Source organism: Theropithecus gelada, chromosome 17, assembly GCF_003255815.1.
Source record: "Theropithecus gelada isolate Dixy chromosome 17, Tgel_1.0, whole genome shotgun sequence".
In the NCBI taxonomy this organism is placed as follows: domain Eukaryota; kingdom Metazoa; phylum Chordata; class Mammalia; order Primates; family Cercopithecidae; genus Theropithecus; species Theropithecus gelada.
Window position 1 is genome coordinate 90,612,799 of NC_037685.1, and position 17,325 is coordinate 90,630,123.

The following is a 17,325-nucleotide window of genomic DNA, read 5'->3' on the forward strand; positions in this document are numbered from 1 at the left end:
TCTTCCCGCCTTGGGGCATTCTAGCCTATGTTAAGGCTGCCCTCAATGTTAACTCTGTTACTATCATATTGCTTATAGTTCTCTTGAAAAACATTGGATATATGAGGAAGGAAGCTATCCAGGAAACAATATTTTAAAATCCTATTACAAAATAAAGTCTAATTTCATCTAAACACTAATGCCTATTTATACCATTTACAAGTAACATATCAATATTCAATTTCTTTGCTTAATTTTCCCAGTCTGCCCTAAGGTATATTTATTCATCATCAAATGCCAAATACTACTGAATTGTTTTTTTTTTTCCTCTCTTTGAGATAATCACTTTAGACTTTGAGCAACCTTCATGACCAAGTTCAACACCAATGAATAGATTTCCTTCAACTTTAAGGATTTAATGTCAGAATGACCAAAAATACAAAGAAGAGAGCCTATTAATAAAAAAAGAAAAACCTGGCTCCACCTATGACCTTTTGACACACTGATATTTTCCTCTTGAAAGATATACAAACAATACCATAGAAATACTGGGGTCTATAAGCTGGGCTAAAAGGATAAGAAGCACAATGGTTGTGCTAGATCAGTTACTGAAACAATCAGCAGCCCAGATGCTTGCTAGCATTTCAAAAGTTCAACTGCATGACTTTCCACTTCAAATTAATAGATCTAAAAATCACACAATTCTCTGCAGTGAGAGATATGCTTAAAGATGACGTTTTCCTTGACAATTATCATTAATTTTATCAATATATCAATTTTAATTTATCAATTATTTATCAATTTATAAATATATCAATTTTATCAAATAACAATAACTCATTATTTTTTTCAACACAGACTGGTCATTTTGCAAATGCATGCTTTTGGCTATAGGAAGACAAGAAAAAAGTTTTTTTTTTTTACTTTATGGTTTTTTTTTTACTCAGTCTCTTAAAATAAAAAAAGAGTCTACAAATTATTGATCTATATTATGAATCAGCAAAATTTTTCTGTAAAGGGCCAGCTAGCAAATATTTTAGGTTTTGTGGGATATATGGTTTATGTTGATTAGTGGAGACAGCTAAGGAGTATTGAATGTTACAGACACAGAAGATGCAATGCTGTGATTGAGTTCTCAATTATAATACAATAAATGTGGCTGATATTATCAAAGTTACAGAGTTTTCCACATTGTGATAAGGACTGATTGGTATGATTTTTTTGTCCTAGAATATGAACAGGGTGAAGTTATGAATAAGTGATGTTAATATAAAGATTTCTTGGGTAAAATTCTTAGAGGTAGACCATGCTACACCTTAAAAACTTAAATTATTTTGCCTCAGATAAAGTTTATGAAAATTGGCATTTAATCTTTTATTCCCAAAAAAGTTAAACAACAAAAAGTAAAGTTGAGAATATAGTAAATATCATATTATAATAATATGAAAAACATTTTGAAAATGATTTTAAAATATTGGATGAGCAATAAACTAATTAGTATGATGATGTGCCACAAAAATATTTAACAAGAGTGGCACTAATAACCCTCAAGAAAGTTTAAAAAGAAAGAAAGAAAAAGACAAAAGAAAAAAATAATGACTTTCAAATTAAGTTATGCTGGAAGTCTGAGAACCTCCTTCTCTTTTCCGGGTCTTGTTGGAAGGGGACAGAGGATGGTGTGTGAGCCTCGTATAGCTGCATGGAGAAGACGCAAATTAGTGCACAAAATGGCTGAACTCTGAATGAGTTTTCATAATTTAAGCTACGTTATTCCAGTGAAAGAGATGCCCGCACATAAGTGAAAAGCTGCATAGCTAACTGACAGAGAGCCTCTTGGAAAAATTTCCCACCAGACATTGCTTGATACTATGTATGGAACAGAATTTCAGTTTCTTAATATCATCAGGAGGAAAAAATTGTAACATGGTACAGTTGGTGGACATGGAAGAATGTCTCAGGGCACACATCCTGAGTAAAGCACATAAAATGTTTGTGCTACTTCTAAAACCTACTATATTATAAATTCTCTGTTTCCTTAACTTCTATTCTGAGTCAAACAATGAAAGTACTGGACACATTTCTACCTTCCTCAGAAAAGTTGACCTCTGGCAACTATGTTGGGTCAGAACTATTCAGAATATTGAAGAATCCCTCCATTGACTGTGACAATCCTCCCAGAAGTTCCAAACACAAAGGGAGAGACCACCTGGCATAAAACCACTGATTATGTTACCAAAGACACAGCTGACCCTCTCACAGATTTCCATGGAAAATAATTCTCAATCTTCCTATATAGGTATAGTCTAGTGACAGTTAGCAATTACTAATAATCATTTTGGGCCCTTTTCTCCTGTACCACGGTTAAATCAACAGTGGTAAAATATAATAGCACAATAGTTAAAAATATGACCTCATGAGAAGACTTCAATACTGGCTTCATGGCTTGCTAAATCTGTGATCATGTGCAAGTAAATTAAACTTTTTGATATATAAAATAGTCTCATGATTTATAAGTATTACATGTAATAATAAATATAGGCTGGCAAATAATATCTGATCAATAAATGCTAGCAGTAGTAGTAGTAGTAGTTGTTGTTGTTATTACAATGTCTGTTCTATAAATGATGGAGTAAAGAAAAGATAAATATATCCAAGCCAATGCAATTCCATTTATTCTACCCTTCTATATTGAGAAAGTATTAAAACTATTGGCTTATTTATATGCACCAATTGCCAATAACACTAGAAAACTGAAAGCATTACTGCACAAAACTAGAATATGGGCAATGATGGAAAGTAATCTAAGTTTTATGATATCTGTAGAAGACAGGGTAATTGTTAAAGCCTTTATGAAAGCAAGTACAAACATTAATTGCATATCTGTTGAGATTGGCAGAGACATTCCCAAGTAGTATTTATGTAATATGCATTTCCTCGAAAATAGAGGCCTAATTGCTTAGTTATTCTAAATTGCAGAATGGAAAACAAAGGAGCAGTTTTGGCCATGTGGGTAAACAACAGATTTCTAAAAGCTAATTATCTCTTTATTTAATAGACTGAAGTTGCACCAAATGAGACATTTAAGTCTAATAAATAATAGACAAATTGTAACCTAAAGACTAAAATATAGGAGCTGCTCATACAGTTTTTATTGCTCCATTAAATAAGCTCTTATTTACTTCCCCCACAAAACATAATTACACAACACTGGGTCCATTTCAAGGCCATTTTGATCTGCTATTTAAAAATGATGTGAATCAACTTACATACTCAGGAAGTCTTAGAGTATAATGTTTGAATTCTATTCTCAAATGCCCTATTTGTGTCCATGATTAAGAAACAGAAATGGAATTTAGAGAAAGTTGTGCATAATCACATAAAATTATTACTACTACTTGCCTTACTAGAAATGATTACACATAAGAATAGTTATGCATTTTAAATTAATAAACACTAGTGTCTATGCTTGGTAGTCTTCATGTCAGATGAATACTGTAGGTATTTCTTAAATTAAAATAGTTCAAACTCAAGGATCAACCTTAGACGCTTATTCAAAATTCATATATTGATTAAATAAAGACATCGTGAAAATGTAACTTGCTTGTTTATGTAATACCAAAACATTCAACAGAAATAACCAAAAGTGTGTATGTGAATATTTAAGAGACCTTCACGCTCATCATTAAAAAAAAAAAAGAGAAAACAGAAACAAAAAACATCATGTTTTAACATCATAATATAATAGGAGACTGCTTTCTTAGTTTTGAGGCTCAAAAGGATTTTTAATGCTTCATTTTTCTTCTTGGAGAAATTTAGTCCACTATTTTTACTTTTATTTTCATTCTATTAACGAAAGTCACATTCTGAAATGATAGTGATAATAAATAATAGTAGATTTGGAAATAGTTGCCTGTTCTCTTGCCAACGGCAAGTAATGATTTACCGTGGGTAAGAAAGAACAGGAATTTAATTTACTCTGCTACCTCAGATAGTGATATAAGAATTTCAACACCTGTGAAAAAATTCAGTTCTTATTTGCATGGAGGAAATACTAAAGTCATGAAAATATATGGAAGGAAGCTCCCTGTGGGTTTATGGCAGAGTTATGTGAAGATTTTTCTCTTCCTCTACCATCCAGGGATATGTGTCTTACATACGAAAATAAACTAAAACAAAAAGTTCTTGGCTCAATGAGGTAACAAAACTAAATTCAATAATTCACCCTTCCACATTCTTTCAAGGCTGAGAAAGTCAGGCTAAAAATTTTTACAAAGATTTGAGCAGTACCATATTCTGTACTAAAATATAACACCTGTGGAGAAAAATTACATAAAGTTTCAACTGATCCTCACAATGTTTAAAATATACACCATATTAGCACATATAGAATAGCTTATAAGCTTGGTTATCCGAAAACCACATACACTGATTATATAAATCTTAATCAACTTCTGAGGATTTTTATTAAACAATATTTAAAATAGAAAGTTTGATATATACTAATAGTCTCCTTAGTTCTCTGAGACCAAATTTTGTTACTGCCACCAGCCTAAGCAGTCTCCATCTCATTATCGTTCTTATTTTAGTTCCTATAAATTATTATCTGATATTATTTTATATTTGGTTATTTGAAGCATTCATTAGAATTTTAAACTTCATTACAGCAGGAACCTTTTTATTCTTATTTATCACTGTAATCTCAACATATAGAAAAAAACTTGATGAATAAAAGAACAATAAAAAGTGGCCTTGCTGTATTTCGTTTTTTACCAATAAAATAATAATAGAAATGATAACACATATTTTTATAATAGTATAGTGTCTTTATTGAAGATCATATTTGTCAAATATCACATAAGGATAAAATTCAATGTATCAATTTAAAAGTATAAAAAAGTGATATTTTACATGTTTTCAGTAATTAAGTGCTAAATTAGATACACTACTTTAGTAACCTCCATTTCATAAAGCCTTCAAATGTTATAAAAATCATGACTTGACAAAAAGCATATTCCACATATAATATGGAAAAAAGGTGATTGTATATTTGTGATGTTTTTAAAAATGAAAAAGTTATCAATAAATAAGCATGTAATAATATATTTGTTATATGATTATATGACTCACTTGGTAATAACAGTTACTTTAAGAAATCAAATACTTGGTTCTTCTACGTTAATAATTGTGTTGATTTTAAAGGAAAAGTAAGGACCATTCAGAATCATCATAATTTATTGGAATTTTAGAAGAGGTCTTTCACTTTGGTGAGAAAATTATGTGTTTACAAATATTATGAAATTTGGGCTATTATCCCTAGATTATTTTAAACCCCACAGTCTAAAAAAAAAAAAAAACTCAAAGTTGACTTGCAAAAATTTCAAATGTTTTTAAAAGACAAAGTCTCACAGTAGCTTCTTAAATCATAGCTGTTTCAGCATCTTGTATCAAATGAGTTTTATTACATCTATAGCATATTCATAGGTATGATATAGATACAGCATATATCTTTATTTATTTTACAAATATATTTAAAATTATTTTAATATCATTTATATAAATCAAAGTTACTCAGACTATGCTCTGCAGAGGGCACTCCTGAAAAATGTTAAAATGTATGATGCATATGCACCTCAGCAAATTAGAGGTTTGGAAAGTCCTATTGGGTGAGGATTTTACAATTACTTGAGGCCCACCTATGACAATTTGCAGACCATGTTTAGGAAGAGAGTACAGAAAAAGTCTAATAAAATAATCCAATAGGTCAAATAAGATGGGATCTATGATTAACGAAAGATAGAATAAAATCTTTCTGTAAATCTATTGTTAAAATTAAAAACATTCAAGCCTATTTTAAAATTAAGAAAAGAAGGTAATGTCATCAACATAAAATTACCTATTTTAAAGCAACATAAAACAGCTATTAAACACAATTGATGGCTAAATATTAGAATGGTTTTGGTAAAATTCAGAAACAGATCCTAGTATATTAAAACCTATCTATCAAATATATGAATAATTAAGGAAGAATTATAAATAAGTGGAGTAGAGTCATATTATAAATAATCAAAACTAGAAAAGAAATGAAGTTTATATGAAATCACTGAAAGGATGATTTTATAAACTTAAAGGTGATAGAAAAAAATAACAAAGGCAAATATTAAAACATCATAGAATGAAAATAAAATAGTTTTATATATGCCAAGATATAGAAATAAAAAAGCCACACTGGAAAGAGATATTTAAAATGTAAATATGAATACATACTGAGCTAACTTGTACAAATCAATAAAAAAAAGATAACACAATTCACGACAGAGGAACGAAAACTGAACTATAAACCCTCTTAAAAGTCCAACTTTAGTAATACTCAAAGAAATGCAAATTAAGATAATAAAACATAAATTTAAAATCTATAAAATTAGCAAAAATCTTTAAAAAATAAGAGTATTCAACCAAGGCACAATCATAACTCAATGTTGAAAGTTGAGAAAATTAAAGTTATGCTTCTGAAAATCAATTTTAAGTATGCATCAAAAGTCTTAAAAATATCCTTTTCTAGTCTATGTCCAATAAAATAATTATTTTCTATTAATGAATAAAAAGATTAATCACATTGAAAAATCAGCAATAACTATTGTTCCATGACTTCATTACTGACTAATGCAAGTTAAATTATATATGGCACATCCAGTGGAATCAATCATATAGATATTAAAAATTATAAGAATTACAAGTTATTAATAACACGAAACATTCAAAAGTTCAGCAATATAAAGTGTGACACTGAACTGCATAGCTACTATTAGAAAGCAGAAAAATTTAAAACTGAAAGAACAGTGTGCAGAAATGTTTACAGTGATTCTTTGGATAGGAAGATTATGGGTAACAGTCTTTTGATCTACTATTTTTTTAGGTGTTTTCTATAATGTAAATAAATTTGAAAAATAAACTCATTCTTAAAAATGAAAATTTCCTTACGGAGACACAAATTTAAATTAAAACATTACTGAGATTACACTGGAAGTTTTATTAGAATTTCTGTGCCCTATCAAGTTTCAATCTTTCAAATTGGTATAAGAGAGAATGACTGAGACACTCTGTGTGATCAGACTCTGGGCAAAACCCACAAACAATGCATCCAATCTGCCATCTAGCAACTCATCTAGATAACTTTAGCCAATGCTAAAAGAGCTAATGTTCAGGCTGGGAGTGGTGGCTCATGCCTGTAATCCCAGCACTTTGGGAGGCTGAGGCAGGTAGATCACTTGAGGTCAGGAGTTAAAGACCAGCCTGGCCAACATGGTGAAACTCTGTCTCTACTAAAAATACGAAATTAGCCGGGCATGGTGGCAGGCCCCTGTAATCCCAGTCACTCGGGAGGCTGAGGCAAGAGAATCCCTTGAACCCAGGAGGTGGAAGTTGCAGTGAGCCAAGAACGCGCCATTGCACTCCAGGCTCTGCAAGAAGAGCAAAACTCCATCTCAAAAACAAATAAATAAATAAATAAAGAGTTAATGTTCAAACACCAGAATCTTCTGTAAGTTAGGAAATAATATATCAATTTAAAATTCTTTCCAGAAGCATATTTTAAAAATAAATACTAAATCTTTCTGATCTCCATTTTCATTCATACTTAAAAATAATTCTGAGAATATTCCCTGAATTTCAAATATAAACAAGAAATTGTGCTTAGATGATGTTTCTTCCCAGGAAGAAACAAGTGCAATACATTAAGGTACTCCGTTCACTTTAGTAAGCACAAAATATACCTGTAAAGTGAAAGTAAAGAAGGCAAAGTAGGCATCTCTGTCTATTCCTGGGGAAACCTGAGGTGAATTTGTAACCCTGAATTGTAAACTATGGTGATTTAGCAGTGAAGCGGATGGATTTTAATTAAAGCCTTGTTCAGTCCTTACTGACTTGGAAGTAGAAAAGCCAAATTTTTCAGGGAATGAAAATATAACTACATTTTACATAATTCTTTTGCTTCTAAATAAGTGGTATCTTTTAGCTTCTTGAAATACATATATACATATGTTTCTGTAAAATTTCAGTACCAGACTCTAAAAGATACTTTGAAACATATTGACAACAATTTTGTCATGTTTACAGGGGGAAAAAAAGTATCCAAAATGTTCAGACTGCTTTTTTCTTTTTGTTGTTTTTTTGAAACAAAATCTCACTCTGTCTCCCAGACTGCAGTGCAGTGGCAAGATCAAGGCATACTGCAGCCTCAACCTTCCAGACTCAGGCGATCCTCCTACCTCAACCTCCTGAGTAGCTGGGACCACAGATTGGAATACACATAAATTCCATACATTGCAATTGGCTAATATTTCACTTAAGTCTCTTTCTTTTAAACAATGTTTATCCTCCATCACTTTTTTCCCTCCCTTGGGATATTTTGTTGAAGAAACCAGGTTACATGTCCTATAGAATTCTCCACAGTCATTTTCTGATAGTTACTTTATTAACTGACATACATTATTAAAGATTGTTTATTGAGTTAGTAATGAAAGAAACGTGACTACGCTGGAAGCAAAACAGCATAACAGAGGACCAAATCACCTATGACCATTAGAATGAAGACACTACACTACTTGTTAGTAAATGGAAGGGAGAAAAGACCATAAAGAAACAATTGTTCTGTGGTTTAATTACAGAAACAAGTGATTGTATTTTCATTTTTCACTAAGTTCATTAATATGCTAATAAAGCAGCCAGTATAAATCTTAAGTATACATAGAATAAATAGCAAATTTGATAGTACTCACCAGTCTTCACTTCTAATAAACGCTTTTTCTTTTGTTGGCGTTCAAGTCTTTCTCTCTCTGCTAATTCTTTAGCTATTCTGGCACGTTTTTCTTTTTCCTCTGCTTCTCTTTTTTTGATGTTCTCCTTTATTGCTTGCTATTACAAAAATTTTTGAAAAATGATCAATTTTAACCAGTGATTCACCCCACAAAATGGAAAATTATCTATTTGAAAATATACTTAAGGTAGAGACATGATTATCTTTTAGATAATGGTGAGTTATGTTAGTAATACATTCTTCTAAAAGGTATGCACAGAAACCCTCGTTAAATATGCTATCTATCTATAAATACAACTGTTATTAAACTTAAACCTGCGTCTTTAAAACATCTACATCTTGATGGAATTAACTAACTAAAAGGGAGATGGGAGACAGAAACTGAAAATAAAACAAGCATTTAATTCACAAATCAAAACTTTTACCATATACATTTCCAAAAGTGTCTAGCAACTGAATTAGGGTTTTCCATATCTTCTTTGCAAAGCAAATTATCAAGTACAAGACAAATTATCAAATTAAAAACATGATAAAAGAAGTGAAATCTTGTAGTGGCTACTTTTTATTATAATCATATATGAATTTTTCTCATATAGAGAAATATCGTAAAGATAACTAAAGAAATATTTGTCATTTCTAAGCCAGGTCCACTGGCTATTGATCAAAACTAATAATAACATGCTAATAATAAGAAGATCTTAATAGATATGTGATTATTTGTTTAATTTCTTACTTCTTAAGTGTTACACACATCAAGAAATGCCCCTCATGTGGCATTAAGGGGAATTAGCAGGTAAATATGGGGTTTTCAAGTGCCAACAAAGAGAGTAACATTATATTAAACATCAATGAAACCAAACAGGTTAACACACTGGAAGTTTATCACCACTGGTACTAAATAGAAAAGTGTGTAATTAAACTATAACAAGTAGGTGGTTTATGTTGTTTTGGGGGAAGGCTTTTATTTCTTTACTGTGGCATTCTTTATTTTAACCCTAGAGTTAGCACAAGTTCTTCATTAAAAATCAAATAATAAAGTTTAATATTTTTGACCAACAACAAAAAGAAACAAAAAGTATAGAGTAGAGGGGATAGTAACTCATGCATGCATGCATCCATCCATCCATCCATCCATCCATCCATCCGTCCAATTAATACTTACTGAGAAACTACTAAATAGTATTGTTTTAAAGTGGAGGAGAAAGAAAAAGAGAGAGGAAAGGAAGGTAGAGAGGGGAGAAGGAAGAGTGCATAAGAGAGGACACTAAAATAAGTTTACATTCTATATGGTAGGGTATCGCAGGAGGCAGAGATAAACAATAAATAACAACAACAAAATAAGAGTGCTGTGATAGCATTCCTGAGAGGTTACTTTACATTAGGTAGAGAGATAAGGTCTCACTCTGACTTGATTCAAGCTGAATCTTGAATGTCAAGGAGCTAGGTAAGTGACGATCTAGAACACATCAGGCAGAGGGAACTGCTAATGCAAAGGCTGCTGGTGGGTTTAGGAGACAGAAAGAAAGCCAGTATAAAGGTATGAGATGAGGTCAGGGAGGTATGCTGAGGCCTGATCCCTCAGGTCTTCTAGGCCAAGATAGAGAGGCTGGATTTTCTTTTAATGCTTCTGGAAAATGACTAGAGATTTTCAAGCAGACAAGTGCAAAACTACGTACACTGAGATACAAGCACCAACAAAGCACCTTTGTTTTGAACTATCTTTTCAAAGATATTTGCATAATGAACAGTATTTGAAGACAGATGTAGTGTCTCCCTCCTAAGCTAAGGGGTTTGTTACTGCCCAGAATGATAAACTGGAGCAAAGGCTGGACAGTCTTACTACCTATTATAAAAGACTGCATTCCCTAAATTCAGGATTTCCCTCCAATGACACAAACCACTATGGATGCAAGTGTCATCTGTCCGTTTCACATAGCCCTGTGGGAGTACGGGTTCAGAAACCTAAAAAAAAAAAATTGTTTAATCTGGCTATTGTTATTGTGTGAGTGGCAAAGAATTCTTTGTCTCTGACCCCAAATGAATGAAATGGTGTCAAGTTAACTTGTTAGCCTGTTAGTAGGTAAACTCTCAAACTCTTCACAGTTCTTGACATATATAAATGATAGTTATTATTGCTAAGCTATAAAATACCAGCTGCAATACTAGATACTTTATTATGCAATCCCTTTAATTCTCAAAGTGGATTCTGCATTCTCTAATCTGGCCCAGAGAGGTTAAATACTTGTTTACTGCAATAAAAGTAGTAAGAGGCAGTAAGTTGCAAGATTTGAAAGCTAGCTACAGTCAGTGGTTTTCTACCATATTGCTTCATATTATGGTCATGTATATTAAGAGGCAGCTAATGAGACAAAAGTTGTAATAAAAATCAACATAAGAGGCTGGGCATGGTGGCTCATGCCTGTAATCCCAGCACTTTGGAAGGCCAAGGCAGGTGGATCACGAGGTCAGGAGATTGAGACCATCCTGGCCAACATGGTGAAACCCCACCTCTGCTAAAAATACAAAAATTAGCTGAGCATGGTGGCACACACCTGTAGTCCTAGCTACTTGGGAGGCTGAAGCAGGAGAATCACTTGAACCTGGGAGGCGGGAGGCGGAGGTTTCAGTGAGCCAAGATCACACCACCACACTCCAGCCTGGCAACAGAGCAAGACTCCATCACACACGCACACACGCACGCACGCACACACACACACATCAATATGAGAATGGTAGGAGAAGACAATCATGGGTTCAAAGACAAGTGTGTATATTTGTATGTGTGTGTGCATGCATACTCATGTATCTATGTATCTATAAGGGAGATGGGGTAAGAAGATAGGTTGGGATAGAGAAAGGATAAGCAAATATTCAGGAATCAAAATTGTATTTCTTGCTTGAGAGAAATTAACAAGAGGAACCTACAATAAATAAATAATATATCATGTAGCTTATTTATGAGTCTAATTAAGGTATAACATTTTCTGATGTGAATTTTCTACTTTAATGACTGAATACATTTAAATGTGAGTACATAATAGGCCATCTGCTATCAGATACAATTGCCACGCCCTTTTAGCATTCCCATGGGTAATAAAAAGTCAAAATTACTTTTCTAAGATCTATAAAAACAATGTTTACATTTAGAAATAAGGTCTGAAGAGGTACTTAAACCTATTTTGTTTTATGAAAAATGCACTATTGATTTTCATTTAAAAACCTACTTCATTTAAAACATAGCATATTCTGATATTATAACTATTACAAGAATTTTAGTTGAAAAAAATACCAATAGAGAACACAGAAATAGGTGTTCAGTCTGAGACTAATACCCCAGTTCAAACAGTAATTTGAGATTTTCTTTTATTCTAAATGTTAAGAAGTAAAAGTAGCTTAAAACAGAAAAGCTTAATAATTAAAAGAGAACAATACTATTTTGGATGTGACTGCCTCTCAGTGACTTCCATCCTAAATTTGAATTAAGAAAGAAAAGTTAAGGGTTAGCCAGATATAAAGATAATTGGCTATAAGACAAAAATTTTTTAAAAACATCATCTTTTCTTGACCTTGTTTTATATTTAGTCAACAGGCAAACAAACTGCACTGCCACCAACTACTTTCAGCTACACTTTGCCTAAAGAAATTCTTTGAGTGTTACTTGCCAGATAGAGTTTGGTGCAACCCCCTTACCCTCGATGTAGAATGATAACCACCATTCTATTCTCAATTTCTGTAAGTCGGACTTTTTCATATACCACACGTAAGCGAGATGATATTATGGTGTTTGTTTCTCAGTGAATGGCTTATTTCACTTAACATAATGTCTTCTGGTTTCATCTATGTTATTGCAAATGACAGAATTTCCATTTTTTCGTTTAAGGCTGAATAGTATTCCATTGTGTATATAAACCACATTTTAAAAATCCAATCATTCATTGTTGGAATCAACATTTTTGAACTGTATGAGGTGGAGATCCAATTCATTTTTGCCCATCCTTTATCCATTAATATGCAAAGTCACTTCTTTTGGATTTCAATTGGCACATGTGTGTTGATTTACGGCTCTTTTAGTCCATTTGATCAATATATCCATGTCTTTAAGAATAATACTCTATTTTAATTATTATGGCTTACATCTTATTTTTCTTACTTAGGAATGTCTTCTATGTCCTTGGGCCTTTGCTCTTCCATCTATATTTTAGAATAGACTTGTTAAGTTTTGTTGAAAAAGATTATAAGGATTTTTAATTGGTATCTTCACAATTTTGAGTCTCATATCTGTGAACAGCATATGGCTTTTTATTAACTTGGATCTTTAAAAAAGCCTTTAGAAAAAAAACTCATTTTCTCCATTCAGGTCTTGGACATTTTTGTTAGATTTACTCTCTATACCTTACATTTCTTTTGCTATTGCAAATGGTGCCTTCTTTAAAAATTATGATTTCTATTGTTTTATAACATATAAAAAGGTAATTTTTACTTTATGTAGAGATGGGGGTCTTGACAATATTGTCTAAGCTGGTCTTGAACTCCTGGGTTCAAGTGATCCTCTCACCTTAGCCTCCCAATGTGCTGGGATTACAGGGATGAGCCACCTCACCCAGCCTAAAAAATGTAACTTTTATATATACTACTGATAATTTTTATTTCTGATAGTTTTTCTATAGGATTTGTTTTTGCTATTCTTAGAGTGCTATAATGTCAGCTTGATTTTCTCCCTTTTCAATCTTTACATTTTCAACTCCTACTTGTCTTATCTTACTATACTGACTAGGAGTTAGAGTCCAAGTATTAGGTTAAAGGGTTTCCTTTGACTCCTTTCCTACTTCGGAGTAGGGTGAAGGGTTAAATTAGTTCATGGTTCTTGTTTTGAAATCTGAGTAGGATTTTCTGACTTGACTGAGAGAAATTTCACATTTTTTTTTCCATTAGACTCAATATAGTGAATTATATTTATGAATGTTCTAATATTAAGCCATAATTTCACTTCTGGGATAAACTCAACTTGGACAGGAAGAATTTATCTTTTCGAACATTTAGTCATAAAATACAGTTTTATATTCCATTTGTTTGAGATAATCATTTCATTAAAATTTGGTAAAATGTATCTGAAAAACTTCTAGGCCAAGTATTTATTTTGAAGATTAAAAGTCATTAAAATAAAAATTAGTTATAGAACTATTCGTGCTTTCTATTTCTTTTAAAGTAATTTCAATAAGTTATTTTTTTCTAGGAACTTACCCATTTCATTCACCTTTTCCAATACTATCCTACTAATTTTTATAGAAAGCTCTTCTCTTTTTACTATTTTCTGTATCTTTAGTTACATTCCTTTTTACATTCTCAATATTATTTCTCTTCTCTTTTTTCTTGATTAATCTTTTTAGCAATATATCGAATTAACTTGTCTTTTCAGAATAACCTCATTTTTGCCTGTTAAGTTTATGTCACTTTTTCTTTCATTTAATCTTTCATATCCCTCCTTCTGTTTTCTCTAGGATCATATAAATCCTTTTTAAATTTCTAAAGTCAGATGCTTATATCTTTAAGTCTTTCTGATAAAAGCTTTTTTATTGACACATAATACATGTACATATTTTGGGGGTGCATATGATAATCTGATATATTTATATAATGTGCAAAGATCAAATCAGGGTAAATGGAACATCCATAACCTTAAATATTTATCTTTTCTTTATGTAGGAACATTTGACTTGTTCTCTTAAGCACATATGGTATAAATTTCTTTATACTACTTTTACTGCATCCAGCAAATTCTAAAGTGGGGTATTTTCAATATTGTTCAAGTATAATTGTTTTCCATAATTTCATCTTTGACATATGGCTTTTTAAATGTGTTTTTAGAATTTTCAAAATAGAGGTTTTAAAATTTCATCCTTTTAATTGTATTTCTAATTTCATGTCATTGTGGTCAATAAATAAATAAAACTGACACTGAAAAATGTATTGAGATTTATTTCATGATCTCTAGTACATAACCAATTTTATAAAAGTTCAACTTGTACATGAAAAAATGTGTATTCTTTAATTATCGAGTTTGAATTCTATATACACAATCAAATCAAGTCTGTTAATTGTTTAACCCTTGTCTTTAACGATATTTTTCTGCTTATCAGTTAAGTTAGAGAACTTTGTTGAAATTTCCTAACATAATCCTAAATCTGTCAACTTATCCATATAGTTTATTAATTTTTACAATGTCATTTTGGGGCTATGTTATTAAGCACATGCCATTTTTAAATTGTTGTATCTTTCAGGTGAATTAAGCTTTTTGTTATCATGAAGTAATTAATGTCTTGAGTCGACTGTACCTATTAACATAGTTTCTCTCTCTTTTGATTAATATTTGCCTTATATTTCATTAACTGTCCTGTTACTTCAAACATTTCTATATCCATAGGTTACAGGGGGGTCTCTTGTAAAGAGCATAAAACTAGATTTTATTTTTTATATGATATTACAGTCCTTTAAAAAAATTATTGTGATTTATAAAATGTTTGTTTCCATCTATTTGTCTAGCTTTAGCTATGCAATTACTTTTATTTTTCCTGATTTTTTTTTTTTGGTGTGTCTTTCTTAGTCTATTTCTCTCACTACAGTTTAGAATTTATATTTGATATTTCTATCCTTTCACTGGTTATCCTTGTATTTTTATTACACAAATTAGCAACTTAACTAGACCTAAAGTTAATTAATATCTGTATCTCCCTTTCTCCCTTGAATAAAGAAAACCCAAATTCTAAATCTCTCTCACTCAATTTATAAATTTATATAACATTGTTTTATTGTGTACTTTCTTTACATTTGTTTTCATAATAGTTATGGCTTCTTATCTCTCAAATCTTTTTCTTCTTCTTCTTTTTTTTTTTTTTAATTTGTTGCTTCTTAAAATACAACCTTTAAAGCAGAAGCTAGCAAACTACAATCCTTAGATTGACCATGTATTTTGTAAATAAAGTTTTACTGGTACATAGCCACAGCTGTTTATTTACATATTGGGCATAGCTGCTTTTGCACTGTTACACGAGAGTTGCAACAGAGACTGTATTGCCTGCAAACCTGAAATATTTACTATCTGGCTACTTAAGAAAATGTTTGCCAGTCTCTTAAAAAAAATCTTTTAACATAAAGATGTTGATGAAAAACACTCTTGTTTTCTGTTTATCTACAAATAGTAGATAATTCCACCTGTGCTCTATAAAGATCTTTTGCAGTATACCCTAAATTAGAAGAACATTTATGTTTGTGCATCACTTAAAGATCTCACTCTCCTTAGCCTTCCATTTTTGCAGAAAAGTAATCTGTATCTAATTGTTGTTGCGTTGGGGGTCATATCTTTTCTCTCTGGCTGCAAATCTTTTTGACTTTAGTGTTCTGCAGCTTCATTATTTATTTGAAGTGAGTCTCATTTTATTTATCTGGCTTTGTATAAGTTGTATTTCCTATTCTATGGATTCCTGATCTGGAAAATTCTTAGCCACCATTTTGAATATTGTCTTTCATTCTTTTTGAATCTATTCTTCTGGGACTTTAATTATACAAGTGGTAGGCCTTCTCATCCTGTTCTCCATGTTTCTTAAGAAGTATTTTACACTTCTAATTATACCATCTCCCTGGTTTGCACTCTGGACAATTTATTCAGAGGTATTGTGCAATTCACCATTTCTATCCTTAAGTGAACATAACCTGCTCTTTAATCCACTGAATGTTTAATTTCAACCATCACACTTTCATTTCCATACATTCTATTTGTTTTTTTCAAAATTGCTCATTTTTAGTGTTCTCCTGTTGCTTTTTCTCTTTTTAAAACTTTAATGTTAAATTTCCTTAAATATTTCATATATTGATACTAAATATCTGGGGTCTTGGAGGCCTATATGTATTAACTTTTTCTGATCATTTCACCACACAATCCCTTGTTTCTTTGTATGTTTGGTGGTTACGATTGAGTGTTCTCACTTAATTGAACTTAATTTGTGAGAATCTTGAGGATCTAAATTGTAATGGTCCTCTGGCACAGATTTGAATTTGCTTCTGTAAATAGCCAGGGATCATTTCTAACCTGAATAACTTTAATTTGCTTTTGTCACAGGCTTATTGTAAACGTTTTATTCATTGTATTCACCAAGTTGTAGTCTTGTTTTTCATTTCCCAGGGCAAGCCTAGTTTTCCCCTTTGCTCACCTGTGCTTATTGTTCAGGTTTCAACTTCATTCTTTCTCTTTAACTACTTTTGCCTTGGAGATTTCCCTAATTTTCTCACAGGACAGCCATGTTTTTAAAATAGTTTGTTGTATTTTGGTGGCATGGATTTTTAAGAGTCCCTAGTAAATTGTATTGTGATAAGCAAAGTCCTCAAAAGTATACTGTTTTATAGGGTTGAAAAACACAGAGATCTTATTTTTAAAAAATGTTCATATAATGCAGCAGCTCTTATTCACTATGTATTTTGGGGGATACTTTATACATGTGTGTTTCATGACCCAAAGGTTATAAACCAAAAAAAAAAAAAAA

The 17,325-nt window shown here is 31.5% G+C and overlaps 1 protein-coding gene across 5 annotated transcripts in view; it reads right to left on the minus strand.

The window, feature by feature from the left end:
• DIAPH3 (diaphanous related formin 3) overlaps window positions 1-17,325 on the minus strand; it is a 506,048-nt gene that overhangs the window by 135,069 nt on the left and 353,654 nt on the right. For all 5 annotated transcript variants that reach the window (XM_025364744.1, XM_025364743.1, XM_025364742.1 and 2 more), the window contains one exon: window positions 8,754-8,889. In XM_025364744.1, the coding sequence (XP_025220529.1) occupies window positions 8,754-8,889 (136 nt within the window). The remainder of the gene's footprint in view (window positions 1-8,753; window positions 8,890-17,325) is intronic.